This window comes from Solenopsis invicta, chromosome 9 (assembly GCF_016802725.1).
Source record: "Solenopsis invicta isolate M01_SB chromosome 9, UNIL_Sinv_3.0, whole genome shotgun sequence".
NCBI classification, from domain to species: Eukaryota; Metazoa; Arthropoda; class Insecta; order Hymenoptera; family Formicidae; genus Solenopsis; species Solenopsis invicta.
The window spans coordinates 10621900-10637052 of NC_052672.1; the positions used below are offsets into that span (position 1 = coordinate 10621900).

The 15153-nt window shown below is 38.2% G+C and overlaps 1 protein-coding gene across 2 annotated transcripts in view; it reads left to right on the top strand.

Annotated features, from left to right (window-relative positions):
• LOC105207388 overlaps window positions 1-15153 on the top strand; it is a 148472-nt gene that overhangs the window by 105464 nt on the left and 27855 nt on the right. For both annotated transcript variants that reach the window (XR_005575544.1, XM_026136983.2), the window contains one exon: window positions 14849-14955. Coding sequence is in view for 1 of the 2 variants with exons in the window: in XM_026136983.2 (XP_025992768.2) it covers window positions 14849-14955 (107 nt within the window). In the remaining variant the exon portion in view is untranslated. The remainder of the gene's footprint in view (window positions 1-14848; window positions 14956-15153) is intronic.

A 15153-nucleotide genomic window follows, 5' to 3' on the forward strand; every position in this document is an offset into this window, starting at 1 on the left:
GCCGATTGTTTCTGACTAACGATATCACTCGAAAAATATATGAAGGATGTATAGGACATTTCTCAAAACGTTCGGAAAATTATGAAAAAAATATGGATTGTTTTATATTGCATTTGAAAGTAAAGAAAAATTTTGGCGGCAATTTTCTATCTACATAAAAATTATTTCAATAAGGAGTAGATATATCTTATTCACACAACTTTCATATCTATATGTATAGTATATTTAAAGTGTTAATATTAAACACATTTCCAAGTTTCATTTACTTTACTTGGGAGCGTATATCTTTCATTAACACAGCATATCGCTTAAATCGGTCATTGAACAATCTTGAATTGGAAATCCTATACTTCCGATCGCTCTTCGTTCTCGATATACGTTCCGTCTGATCGCTATCGGGAAAATACCGTCACCCAACGGAGCACGTTTTACGACCGTGATACACTAAGAAAACAATAGAAGGTGATTTGAGGAGCATACACGTTAACCTTGCGCATATACATATACATTTCCACGGAGGCTAATTTCCATACAATTAAATACCGAACGCCCGACGCCCTCGTGGGTGATGCGACTTGATCGCATCCGGCCGTGCAGACGGTCGCGATCGATTCTGAATCGATTTGACAGAAGCCAGGCTGAAATGACCTCATCGAGATCGCACCATGAAACGGAGCGCAATTCCTTCCACGTATACGTTAGCGATTCTCCGTGCCCTGATTTAATCGAGATGCTCCGGTGACTCATGTCACGTTGACTATCAACAAGGCTTCAGGAAATGCAAGTGCATCGCGCTCGGGCAATTTTACAATCATCATTAACGCGATTAATTTCGTCTCGGTAGATTTCGATTCGATCTCTGAAGGATCGAAATCTAACAATCTTAAGGATGTACGGTCATATCTCGAAATATTTAAAAAAATATAAAAATTTCATAGAATTTTTATATTAATATTTTAGCATTATGTTTGAGTATCTGTGTAAAATTGGAGCGCAATTCACTTATTAGTTTAAAAGTTATTTAATTTTTTTGTCTACTCTTGATCCTTAAAATCTGTAAAATCGCGTTTTGCAAATTTGATAGGAAAGTAGTATTACCAATTAAATTAAAATTTTTACATACAATTCTAATAAATATTCGTGAAAAAATTCATTTAGATTCACTTACAGTAATTTATTTAAAACTGCAGCAAGATATAGTAATTTTTGCTACAAAAACTATTATAAATTATAAATCAATTTTTTATTCTTCTTTATAGCTAACTTCAGAGCCAAAATTCGTGCATTTACGAGCCATATTTTTTATCGTTGATTAGGAGAAAAAAATAAATCTAAAGAAGCCTTCAGTTTTTAAATTTCGATAACTTTTAGCTCGTATTGTATAACGAAAACATCCGTAAATTGATTATATTTAATAATCCGTTTAATAGCATCTAATATTAGAATTTACCAATTATTTAATACTTATAACTCTCGTTTGTATCATTTTTCAAATATGCTTAACTCTTTAAATCTCAGCGCAGTCTTGATTTCTCTTTTTTAATAAGCACGTCCTCATTGGCAGTGATATCGCGCGGATTTATCCCGAATATTTCGTAAATTCGGCAAGGTTCAAACTATATCTCTCCAAAGGACTCGGGGATATCGATGTCAGGATTCTCCTACCGTCGTGTGCGAGGGAGAGGATGAATAAATAACAGTTCGCGACAGCGTTCGGACCTTCGGAGTTTTCGAGAGGCACGCGTGGGCAACACCACTCCCGCCTTCGTGAGGTAACGCTCACGCGTGCATGCCACGGGATAACTCTTGTGTAAGAGAATTTACGATAAAGCCGCGGTTAGGACCCGCGTGATCCGGTTAGGACCCGCGTGATCCGCGTCCCGTTCTGCCTTTTCTCTTCCGAAGGCCGCGAGCCCGAACTCCACGCGCGCGCGCGGCTCTCGTTTATTTACGTTTCGACGACGAGTTAATGGGGATATCGGCGGCGCGTAATGTATGCAACGGACCTGTCGTAATTCACGCTTTGTTGCACGAGCCCCCACGATCGACGCCACTTTTGGGCTCGTTCGGCCAACGATGGCGACAACGAACGACGTTGCTCGCCTGCTCAACGATTTGCGACTCATTTGCATTTCGCTGGCAAAACGTTGCGATTTCGCAGATCTAAATTAGTGTTAAAAATGTGCTCTCGTCAGATTTACCGTGACCGGGAATAAATTTGGAATAAAATAACGCAGAAAATAAAGAAACAGATTTAAAACCCAGCTATCCCAGTACAATATTATTTGTAATATCAAAAATAAGGGCACATTTCTCAGCTGTCAAAATATAATGAGTTATCGCTATTTTATAAGTTTCCAAATTTCGAAATTATTACATTTTTAATGGAAGACTAAAAAATAAAGATGTACATAAAAATTATTTTATTGCATATTATTTCTCTCTTCTGTAACGACAGTATCGATATCGTTATAATATCATTGCGCAGCTTTTTTACCAATATCTGTTTAACAATATAATGTTACCGACAGTGTGGTTAAAAGTTACAAATAGAAATGACATTCGATAAATTCATTTCTATGTACAACTTTATTAGTTGTACTTCCTTTAAAAATGTAATAATTGTGTAATTTTGAAATCTATAAAATACAAGTTAAATCACTGTAATAGATTTTTAACAGCTGAACCGTTACTTCAGAAATTATTTTACTTCCATGTGACACGTCGAACAGATGTCTCAGTTTGCCGCATAATTTACATGTTTCAAAATTACGAAATTATTATTAAATTTCTAAGGGAAAATGAAAAAATAAAGTCGTACATTGCAATTAATTCATTGCATGCCGTTTCTCGCCTCTAAGCATCACGTCAATATCGCGAAGGAGCCGAGTCTTAATTATCAAATAAGTGTCTGATGTTAGAGATAATATTTATGCATCGAACAACTATTTGAAAAATTTGAGAAATGTCGTAGTACAGAGGTAATCGATCTTCTCACTCCTGCTCCAAAGAAACATTCTTTAATCTACGTAAAATATATTGATCATGTTGCTCGATTTTTACATGCACGTGCGTGTGTATGTGTGTAATGTCTTTATCATAAATCCTCATCTTTCGTAGAAACGAAAAATGCAAAAGAAATTATGTTAAAGTTATATGAAGATAAATAGCTGTGAGGTAAATGTGTTTAATGATACCCGAGATCAGTTATTTCCGCGAATGCTGCACTGAATTATATGGTTTTCTATGCGTTTTACGCGCACATATATAATCATTTTATTTTATCATATATTTATTTTAAGACACCCGGGATTATTCTGCACAGAAATGCATCACGAGACTGGACGGACTTATTTATGGAGTATGTAGATTGCAAAAATTCGCACTCTACCGGATGGACACATGCAAACGCGCGCGGGCAGTTACGGGCTCGATGATAATTTGCGATGAAAAATCTCGATAAGTGCGGGATTACGTGCGGTAAGAGCAGACCTTGGAATTGTGACTCCTGTGAGGTTCAAGGATCGCGCAACGAGCACATAATCAGGATGCGCAATAAAGAAGAGGATAATGGGCGAGTGCGAAGTCTTCCTCGTCTCATCGGCGCCGGTATCGCCGTGTATTAATCAAACCGCAGAAATTGTCCTGTAATCCGTATGCGCTCGGACTTATTAAACAGTCGTGTCGCTATCCAGCCACCGTCGGCGTATAATAGCAGTAGCAGTCGCTCTCGCTATAGTTAACAAGTACGGCAGGTGCATTTCCCGTTGCGGAAGTTTCGACGTACGTACCGTGCAATCATTGACGATACATGACATGTTGACAGCTTATGACGCTTGCCATCCGCATTCCTAACGCGAATAAAAATTTGCGGTAACCGGAGAGAGCCTCGTGTCGCGGGTTTAATATTAAAATCGAAATTTGCTTTAAGAAATTGTGAGATTGCTTATAGGAAATGCAGGATGTAATAACACAGAAAATATATTGAATTTTCTATGTACGCGCGATAATACATTTCCCGAGTGTTAAAAACTATTTATATTTTCAGATTTTCTGAATTCATATAACGTAATAATAATAATTTAGCTTAATAAGATTTCGTCCGTGCCGGAGGAAGCGCAGAAATTGGCGCAGCGTTTGCTACAAAATAGTATTTTCAAAGAAAACAACAGCAAACTCAGGGTATTTATTTTTATAAATTTTTCGACGCAAGTACGCTTACTAAAACGTAAATTATTGCGATAATCCACACGTGTGGAGGGCACGAGAAGAAAAACTTAAAAGAGGCAACCGCACTGTGCCAGCATACTTGCTCCGAAGAGAATCGCTGCATTCGAGTCGCAAATGCATTGCGAGCTCTCTGAATTTTCCCGAGACTTTCCCAAGACACGGCTCACTAGCTCGAGCGGCGGCGAGTGGAAATCTTAGAATGACTCGCCTCCGACGATCGTACGTCGGACTCTTACGCAAGCGGTCGCCATTTGGTCGGCATTCAGGTGTGCGTGGGGATTCCTCGTGGCGCCGGTCGTCTGGCGCGCTCCGCGTCGTACGCTCGCACGCGTGCACCCGTACACGCACACGAGCTGGTGCGCGCAACGCTGAAGGCAGTGGCGTATTTTGGTACGCTTAGCTGACACATTGTAGCTCCGGCAATCCGTGCAAAAATCGTGTCAGCATATAAGTCAGGATCCGAACAAATTTATGACGGTCATTATTCTTTTCTTGACTCATACGTTTCCTCTTTTTACGCGAGGTTTTTATACAATGCAAACTTTTTTTTCTTTTTTTTTTCGTATAACGCTCCTCCATTTCAAGATTCGAGCGGAGAGAAGTTTCGGTACGGTGTGCCTAGATAGTTAATATTCATGCCTTTTTTTTTTCTGGACACGTGTGATGACACATATTATTATGTATTGCCGCAACGCACGATTGGACGGACATTGGATTGTAAAAAGTACCGTTGTTCAGAGGTAATAATAAAAACAAATTGGATACGCCATTGTGCGAACGACGGAGATATATGTCGACCGCTGCTGGCAACGAACAACGTTCGACGGCATCCGCGGAATTCGTCAAACGCAATTTATTCGTGATAGTCGTTATATGATCCGGAGCTTGAGATACGTCGAGAGCAGTGTTGTTAACACTGGATCCGGTTATGATAATATTAGCGTGCAGCATTCGCCACTTTTCGCGTTCATAGATAAAAGATTAGCTACAAGCGTTGTAAGCGACAGTGAATACTTGATTATACCTGTGAAATATCAATAAAACTTAAATGTAAAGATAGAAAATTAGAGATTACGTATGGCTTGACATTTGAGCGTATGTGCAAGAATGCAAATTTAAGGGAAAATTTTGTTAAATGAAAATCTATTTGAGAGCTAAGTAAGAAAAAAATCAGGTTTCGTTATTAAATGTTGTTCGTCGATTTTTACTTAAAAAATGACAAATAAATTAGATCGATTTTTACTTAAAAAAAAAAAAAAAAAAGTTTTAACGGAAAACTTATTGCCGTATTAGACGGAATCCGACTTCTTAGAAAAGATTTCTAATAACAAGACTAAAAATATTCTTGACGTACTTAATTATTTTCTTACAACCGTGTGCAATATAAAAATAAAGCAATATTCAGGTGAGGTCTATATCATATCTTCCTCCAGCGAATTATATAAGATTGACTTATTATTTTGAGACAAGAGTAACATATGTAAGTTTCAATTGATATATTCTTACATTTAGAACAAAAATTTGTTCGCTGTTATAATGCACGATGATTAATTGCTACACAGTAAAAAATGTCTCAGAAAGTCCACTCTAAATTTTAAGTTAAAATAACTCTTATTTTAAGTTATTTTAACTTTTGAGTTATTTCAACTTAAAATTTAGAGTAGACTTTCTGGGACAAGCAAAAATGTTAACATTACATTTTATTTTTTACAGTATACGCAGTTTGAAATATCATCGACAGGAGACTGTGCAAACAAGCGTTCTCTCGTAAAAAATAAATGTGATGCATTATAATCGATGCATCCGCAGAAACTCAGTAGCCTTTGCTTACAGCGTAATGTCTACGGGACAAGGTCTTTTTTATATTTATGAAGCAATTCCTTTATATTTTATAAAAAAAGCAATATTTCATTGTTATATTATGTAAATTCAATTTGCAAATAAAATATTAAATTTGTTTGATGATCCATATTATAATTGTTTGGAATAATCTAACTTTAAAACCTTACGAATTTTTAATTTAATATATAAATAATGCTTTTCAAAATTAACTTTTAATTTAACTTAAGTTGATTTAATCTTAACATAACTTTTAATTAGTTAATGTTTTGTTTGTGTAACTCTTAACGTAATTATTAATTTATTTAAAAAATTATACAAATTACCCAGCCCTGTCTAATTTAAATCCGTCTGAGCAAATCGATGAGACAGCATCAAAATTATTTTATTCTAGATAAGAATTTTTTCTTTTAAGAATAAAATATTCTGCTCCCAACAACAATTATGATTATCCCTCTATCAATCTTATTTTATGATACATAGATGAGTGAACAGTATTGAATCCAGAAATCTTTTCTATGAGTGCGACCTTTTGATACACTCTCGCGTATTTCCTCGCCTACAACTCATGCGAATAAAGTCTGTAAAGCCGATTGCGAGATTGCTGTCCGATCTACCGATAAATTTCGTGCGATTCAATTAGACCTTTGACACGCCTGCGCTATGTCTCGGTTAATCGGTCGGTTTATTTTAAATCGATTAGAAACTCGACGAGAGTCTCCGCGATAATGCCGCGTGCGGCGCGAGATTACCGAGAGGGCAGGGGAGGAGGGAGGGTACCGGTTTCCCGCGATTTGCATAATTCGTCCGCGCGCGCGGAGAACCGTCTAATCGAACAGCTTTTTTCCCGCCGATGTAAAACCCCGTCCGACAGTCAACCTGTCTCGGCCGTTGCTGATAACGCACATGCACGCACGGCACACATACACGCGGTGGCAAACGCATACCGAAGGGCGCGAAGGAAACCGGCGCGATGTCACGGTGAAGATCGGAGAGACGCGAGAGAGATCCACCTGTGCGCTGGCACACCATCATCTGTATCCTGTCTCGCATCTTCCTCTCGACGTCGGACGAGATCGAATACTCGCCGCGCGGCCCGACAAACCGTGGCTGTTTTCGATCGCATTTGCATTACCGGATAATCGAATCGCGATTCAGATCGTCAGCCGATCGTTGCGTTCGTATCAGCGACGTCGAGCAGTTCTGCGAGCATTTTTAGGAGCGTGTTACTCGAGAAGAATCTGAAACTTTTTTTTCTTGTCACAGAGAGGCTCGAAACGTTGCGATAAATATAATATAAAATGCTCCCTTCGAGTAGCTCTGTAATGCAAAATTAGAAACAACTGGTGGAAATAATATAATGGGAGTTTTAAGTAAGCCGGGAAATTTCTCTGTGCAGGTCGGAATTAAGTTGCCTCGTTTTCGGATGGACTCGGATAGACGCGACCGCAAAATCTCTCCAAGGGATCGCGCCGCTTATTCCTGGCGCTTGTCGGAGATTCCAAAATGACGGTATTTAATTGAGAGCGTACGTGGCGAAGCCGGAATGTAAGTTCCCTCAACTTGGCAACCGCTAACTGACGTGCGGATTCTATCTATTCTCGAAGATACATAACCACCGTGTCCCAGTTGCTAACGTTTCAGAAAACGTCGCAACTCCGTATTCGTCGATGCTTCGTATCCCGCGATATTATACTTTCGACAGAACCTTATCTAATTATCTCGAACTAAAAATGTCGCGATATTTTTGCTTTTCGTCTTAGCTTTTGAATTTGAATTCGAAGCATTTGAGAATGTAAAGGACATACGGTCCCTGCGAAGTTAATAAAAAAATATTAGTAACATAATTTTATAATTTATTTACGCGTTATTAAGAATTGAATTATTTTTTTACAATATCAAGAAAACTCTCAATTTTGTTAGCGTAAGTAATAGTTTAAGTATTCAAGATGAGTTTTTTTTTTGAGATGCTTGCAGCATTAAATTTATTGAATTTGACGATTAAATTAATTTGAGATATTATTTCTAGCTTCAGTTCGTGATTGCATATTAAGTCGCGTTCGCAGAACTGAAAAACATATTTGATAATTGATGTGAAAATATTATTAAACACCAATATTCGTTTCGACTGAAAACTAGCGTTTCTTATTTTTATAATGGACATAACAATTTTATCTTGTTTTTCAGTCCATGGGAAAGAGCGGCGAGTCTTTTTGCGCGTCCCGCTACTCTCCCCGCTCGTAAATAGAGCGGCTTTCGTACATGCATACTTTTTGGAGCAGCCCCGAGAGAGCGAAGTCCGCCTCTCGTTGCGGATGCAGCGTGTGACCTTCTGTCACGATCCCTCTCTCATGCGTGAGAATCCTCCGGCTACGCGACGCCGGGATATATTTCTTTTCCGAGACTCGGGCTCTCGTCTTCGTGTTCCCGCGAAGACAAATGCGGGTGCCTATGCTCCAACGACGTTGGCCGTCAATTGCGTTCGCCGTAAATAATGGAGTAAATCCACCAAAATTTGTGACCGCCGAGTGCAAGAGCCTCAAGTATCGACCATACACCACGTGGATTTAGGACTTTCTCGTGTCGCGCTATTTATTCCATCTAGCGTCGCAAAAGTTTCTTTGAATAATTAATTTATTCATTTCGCAAAATAAGGTAGCAAAAAATTGTGCCATATGAATAATGAGTGATAATACGTATTAAGTGTTATGAAAAGAATAACGAGATTATAGAAAAGAATAACGAAATTGCTTTGTTGTGAAATTTATATCCTTGCCAAAGAAAACAGCACTCTTTAAATCTATTAATATTTTATTATTCTATACATATATATATATCATATGGATTTAAATATAGAACTCGACAATAGAATGAGCACAAGTAAATAAAGTGCACACGGAGAGGACAATTTTGCTGAAATACAGATCTGAAAATAATTACGTCGAGCCAATAAATAATTTATATTGGACGTTTAAGATGGTTATTAAAATGTCAAAAAACGTTTTGCAGCAGTACTATAATATCTGCATGCCCGAACGTCTTACATAATTATTTTGATAGTCCGACATGAAATTATTTCCTGATTTGTATCTAGCTAAATTTTTAGATACTAAGATAAAATTGTTCTTTCCGTGCAGGATTTACAAGTTGGCCGAGTTTTAACGGAAAGAACGCGGCGGACACGCGAATTCTTCTCCTCGACCGTGATGTCGCGCGCATCATTCGCTAAATTCTGAAGGCTCGGTGACGCTTGACGTCAACCGCGTTTGAAAACACGTTTCGTGCATTCGCGATTGACGCCCTCGCGTCGCGCATCGAGCGCGACTGGCGCCTGCAGGACGGTCGGTTTAATTCGACGTGACCGAATTTGCATTTCGGTCAAACGTGTCGTCCGTGCCCCGTGTACCGTCTCGTTTAATCCCCTCGATATAATTCCCGTACCATAGAAACGCGCCCGGCCGCGTGTACCCATTATCCGTGTACGCGTTACGCGCGGACGATAAGCACGGACGATTTCGTATGAGCAGATTATTATCATTGTTCATCATTTCGCCGAAAAACTTTTTCCTCACGCGTCGTAATAACCGGTTGGGCGCGATCGAGAACGTATCGGACATAAGATCCCTGCAAAGTAAATAAAATTTAAAAGTGCGTTAATATTAACATTTCAAAAAAACTATATAAGTATAAAAATTGTGTGAATAAGATTATATTTTTATTTAATAACACTTTTTTTTATCGTTTACTTATTCTACTTGTAATTAAAAATTAAATTATTTTTAACATTAAGAAAAATCTGAATTTTTTTGTATAAGTACTTTACAAATTGGTTTCAAGATAATTTATACGAAGTTTTATTGTAATTGTCTGCTTAGTAATTTTGTAAATAAATAAATCTTATTTGTTTTAAACAGAACTGATCTCTGCATCGCAATAACATTTTACATAAATCATCTTGAATATATAAAGTACTTAAATAAAAAAGATTTTTTTCATTATCTCATATTTCATTCTTAATTATATTTCCATTACATGTCTACTTCTTATTGAAATAACTTTTTATCCAGATAGAAAATCACCAAGTTTTTTCTACTTTCAAATGCAATACAAAACCACTTGTAACTTTTTTATAATTCAAATTGAATAAACCATGCCTTCTACGGTCGTAGCTAGATCTTCGTGCTATTTTTGTTTGTGTGAATTTATAAACACATTCAAACTTAACGAAACTGCGCACTGATTGCTTTTCAGACATAGCACAGTCCCAAGTTAAATAAACATAAGTAATATCGCTTAATTTATTAAATTAAAATTAATATTTTATAATTGTCTTAATGTTTTGAGAAATGTCCTATACATTCTTAATCGCAATCGCCCGAAATACGACGAGCAACTCTCCGGCGACACCTTTTTTATCTTTCTTTATTTTAGCACGAGCGAGCAAGATGCTTGACTCGATCCAATATTGCTTATGCGGACCATTTCCTGAGAACTGTCCGTGTCAATTTCCTCGATGGGTCTCGACAGCGACTCAAGCTGGGTGCGGTTGAAAGGTCGTCGCGCGGCCTCCACTAACACCAAAGAACATAACCATTCACCCGCCCACTCGAACGGGAGCTCCCACGAATGCGGGATTTAAGGTCATTCATTCCGCGAGAAAGTGGCCGAAAGCAATGGGAGCCGTTAAACTGGAGATTTCTTTCGCGCTACCAAACACGAGGATTCGTCCGATATCTTCTTTATGCACGCTATTTATTCCAATAAAGTTCCTATAATATTAGCAATAATTCGTGATATTATTGATCATATTTTTTACATGAACGCGCTAAAAAGAAATTTTATGTTTACCTACAGAAAAATTATGTTGAAATTGATGAAATCGTTTCTTTAATTTGTCCTTTTCTTTAAGTTGATGTGAAAATACCTTTGCAAAAAATAAAAATTTATTCGATTTCAAGAAATAATGTTGTTAGCCTTTTTAAAAGTAAATAAATTATTTATTTGAATTATTTAATCAATTTAAACAGATAATTATTTTTCAAGAAAGTACTGGCAGAAGTATAAGGAATAACTTATTGTTGCTTGTTCTGGTTTTAAAAATTTATTTCTTTTTAAAGAAACTCGGTTAAAAAAAGATTTGCATTGCACAATCGAAAAATTTCTTCAAATCAAAGAAACTTTTTTCTAACCATTATAGCCATGTACAAACTTTTTTTAACTCGAAGAAATCTTTCTCTGGATGTTCAAGTAAATATATAATATATTTATTTTAACATCATTTTCTCGATTTAAAAAATATTTCTCAAGATTAAAAATAAATTATTTTATGCCAGCTAATATTTAAATCAAAAAAATGATATTAAAATAAATATATTTACTTGAACACAAAAAACTTCTTTTCAGTGAGTGATTTATATTGTACTGCTGAATGTTTTTGCGATAGATTACGTATCTCGTATTTTCTGAAAAAACATTTCTGAGAACTGCCGTATTTTTGTATCCAAAAATCTCGATTTATTTAACCGTAACCTCGCAAACGTAAACGCGAGCGAAAGGAGTAAACGCCGATAAATCCGACGGTAACGTTTCCGCGTCACGCGTCGCTCACATCGTGATGCTCCAATCAACATTTTCGTGCGATCGTAAACGGAAGTTTTTGGCACGGCGACGGCGGCAGCGGCGGCGGCGACGGCGCGATCATCCGAGCGACACCGGGCTCGGGCAACGCACATGCATACGCGATGCGACCAAGTCCCTCTGTGGTTGTGCGATGCAATTTTATACGTGTGTGCGTGATTCGCGTATTTACCCGCGAAACCCTCCATATGTGCATATATCTGGAATGCGTTCGAACGCGCTTGTGCGCTTTTCGTGGGCGTGCATGGCGTATCGCTCTCGAGTGCACGTGTTTTGGTGTGTGTGTGTGTGTGTGCGTGTACTCAGTGTGCTTTCGTGTGAACGCGTATGCACAGAGTGTAGGTAGGTACAGCGGGTTTATCGCGAGCACAGCTGGCTCGCTTCCATAAACTGCGCTCGTAAAAACTCCCGAGGCTTCCCCGGAGCGAGCTTAAAGCCCCAGGCTGCATCGGGCGTCCGGGGGACCGGAAGTCGACAGGCCGCGCGCGGGTTTTTGTACGTGCGCGCGCGCACGCGAGGGCGGGTAGTATGTAGGTCGAAGGACGGATCCTGTCTTCGAGGACCCTCAATCGCGCTCCATCGATCCTGCCCGGTCGTCGCGAAAGGGCTGGGACGTCGTACGTCCTTTCTCGGCGCTTTCCTTCCTTCCTTCCTTCCTTCCTTCCTTCCTTCCTTTCTTCGTTCCCTTATTCTCTTTCTCTCCGGGGATCTCCGCCCTTTACTTAAGGTCGTTATACATACAGGCAACTCGGTGTAAGCGGAGTGCTCCGATTTCATTCGCGGTCATTAACTCGAAAGGATTGAGGCGGAAGAGCGGATTGCCCGAAGGGTGTCGGTAATAACGACGCGGCGTAAGACGGAGATTGAAACTGTAGCGAGGGGGGTCGACTCTTTTACGCGTCGGTATATTTAAGTGAAACTTCTATATTACAGAATTATGACATAAATACTATAATCGTGGCTAAGATTATTATAAAGATAAGTCAGTAATTTCTTCGGAACCTGTACAAAATGAAAAATTTCCAAAGATATTACGGGAACCAATTTTCGGCGTAGCCGCATTTTTATAGCACGAATCGTTTTTTTTTTTATAATCCTTCGTGGGCGGAAACCAAAATATTTGAGTGATCCTGTCGAATATAGTCCGAAGACCACGTGAGCGAAAATATCGAATTTTCAACGACTCTGCATTTTGGCCTCCGGGATGAAATTGCTATTGGAAGCGCAGATTTGGCAGGGTGCGGATTAACGAAGGTGAGAAGTTCGCAATAACTGCACAGGTTATCGATCCTTATGCGAGATGAGCAAGTTGGTGCTGGATGGCGAGTGTGTTAGTAGTTCGTGTGGTTGTGAACGTCGCTTGATCGAGATAAATCCCTCGTCATGGCCATAGAGGGTTAAACCTCTATTACTTAAACTCGAGAGTTTGCCATTCCCCCTTGGAATGCCTCAGCGCAAGTTCATGCCAAATCGTAAGCGTTACCAGCACCCGGTGCGGACTTGGCGGAAATGCAATCTCTGCCTCTCATCTTTCGGAGCCGAGCTCGTCGAATAGATTCCCGTTTGACCTGGCTAAACGAAACGCTGTATTGACCGAATAGTAACATGAGCCACTTCTCCGACATAAATGACACTCGCTCAATGCAATTTAGATTTCAATCGAAAATCGAGTAACTAATCCAATGCGATTAAAAATTATAGAGTTAAAAGCGATACCTAACATATATTCTAAAAATTAAGAAACAATTTATTTGTTATTTGCATCTGCATTACCAAAACATTTGGGAAAATACAGAAGAGTTGCCAAATGTCAGTGCCATTTAACGCCATTTTTTGTTATTATATTTATTATATTGTTTTATATTTCTTATATTTTTATTACATTTATATTTTATTTCGTATTTGATACTATTTTGAATGCAAATCAAAATTTGAAATTGCAGCCCGATATTTCAGTCATCTAGAATTACATGTTAAACCTTTCAATAATAACAAATTAATTTGTTATAAGCTTTTTTGTAACATACTGAGAAAGGTAAGTTTAGAAAATCGGTCGATTAAAGCGTACCTGTGTCTTTTAAATCGTATCGTTTTCGAAAATATCAAATTTATGAATAAAGTAATTGAATATATAAAGAACCATTAATAAATATTTATTTTATTAAAAATTTATTAAAAAAGTGATCGAATATTCAATAATTAATAAATAACAAGAATAAAAAGGTACAAATATCAAATTAAAACTTGAATTTTACTATTATCATTTTTCAATCTTACGTTAGTATTTCTTTATACTAAACTTTGTATCGAGATACGAATTAGGAAACTTGATACAGTTTATAAGAACATCGATTTAATTTTTATAATAATCGTAAATATGTGTATGCAATGAAAGTAAAATATTTTACAACAAGCCTTCTTTTATGAAAATATAACAATTCAAAATAAAATTGCATAATTACGTTATTATCAACTATATAAGTTGATGAAAAATTTGCATGAAATATATCTAATTTTCTAAAATGCATGTAGTAAGCACAAAACGAAATAAAACTTGATCAAATTTTGTTTATATTAGTTATGTCTTACTTACGTTTTTTTGTCATTAAATGTTGCTTATTGAAATAAAAATGTAAAATATTATTAGGTGCGCTTTATGAGAACGGTATGCATTCAGCAACTTTTCTTTAAATTTCAATCTGTAACATTTGCGCTCTTCTTTTTCAAGAAAAAGAGATTTCCAGAGAAAAAAGGCATGAGAAACGGTAAATACTATAATATCTCCGACGATTTGAAGTGGATAGTATTTTAAAAGACACCGTGGTCGCGGGTCTAGGTAGAAAGTCATCTGATTATTTCAAGGAAGTGAAAATTGCGCGGGCGACGTAATCGTAAACGCAGGAGGAGTCTCTCGTGTGACGTCGCTCTCTCTCTCTCTCTCTCTCTCTGCGTTCGCCGTGCCGCGCGATAATGCTGTCGTCGCCAGCGCGACGCGGAGATGAGCCCGTTCGTGCGTGAGCGTGCACACACGTAACCGCTTAATGCAGCGGGGTCCCCCTGTGATGCAGGTCTAAAAATAAATCACGTACCCCGTCTGTTCATTCAATTGACACTATAAACTAAATTGAGGTTTTTCTTCCAGGCGGTACTCGGCATACAGATGACGACGACGACGACGACGACGACAGCGACGACGACGGCGGCGACGACGACGATGACGACGGTGACGATTTGTGCACACACGCATAGGTATGTATAGGTAGTGCCGTAAGTGTCCCCATTGCCCGCGCAAATTACCGAGGGTATTACACCTCGTACGAGCGCGCTCGAGTGACTTCGTAAGATCTATTGAGCTATATTACACGCTGTTATGCAACGCGACGATGAGTACAGACAAGTGAAATGCTAATTGGAGACATCCCGAATTTCCTGCTCCTTGCACGCTCG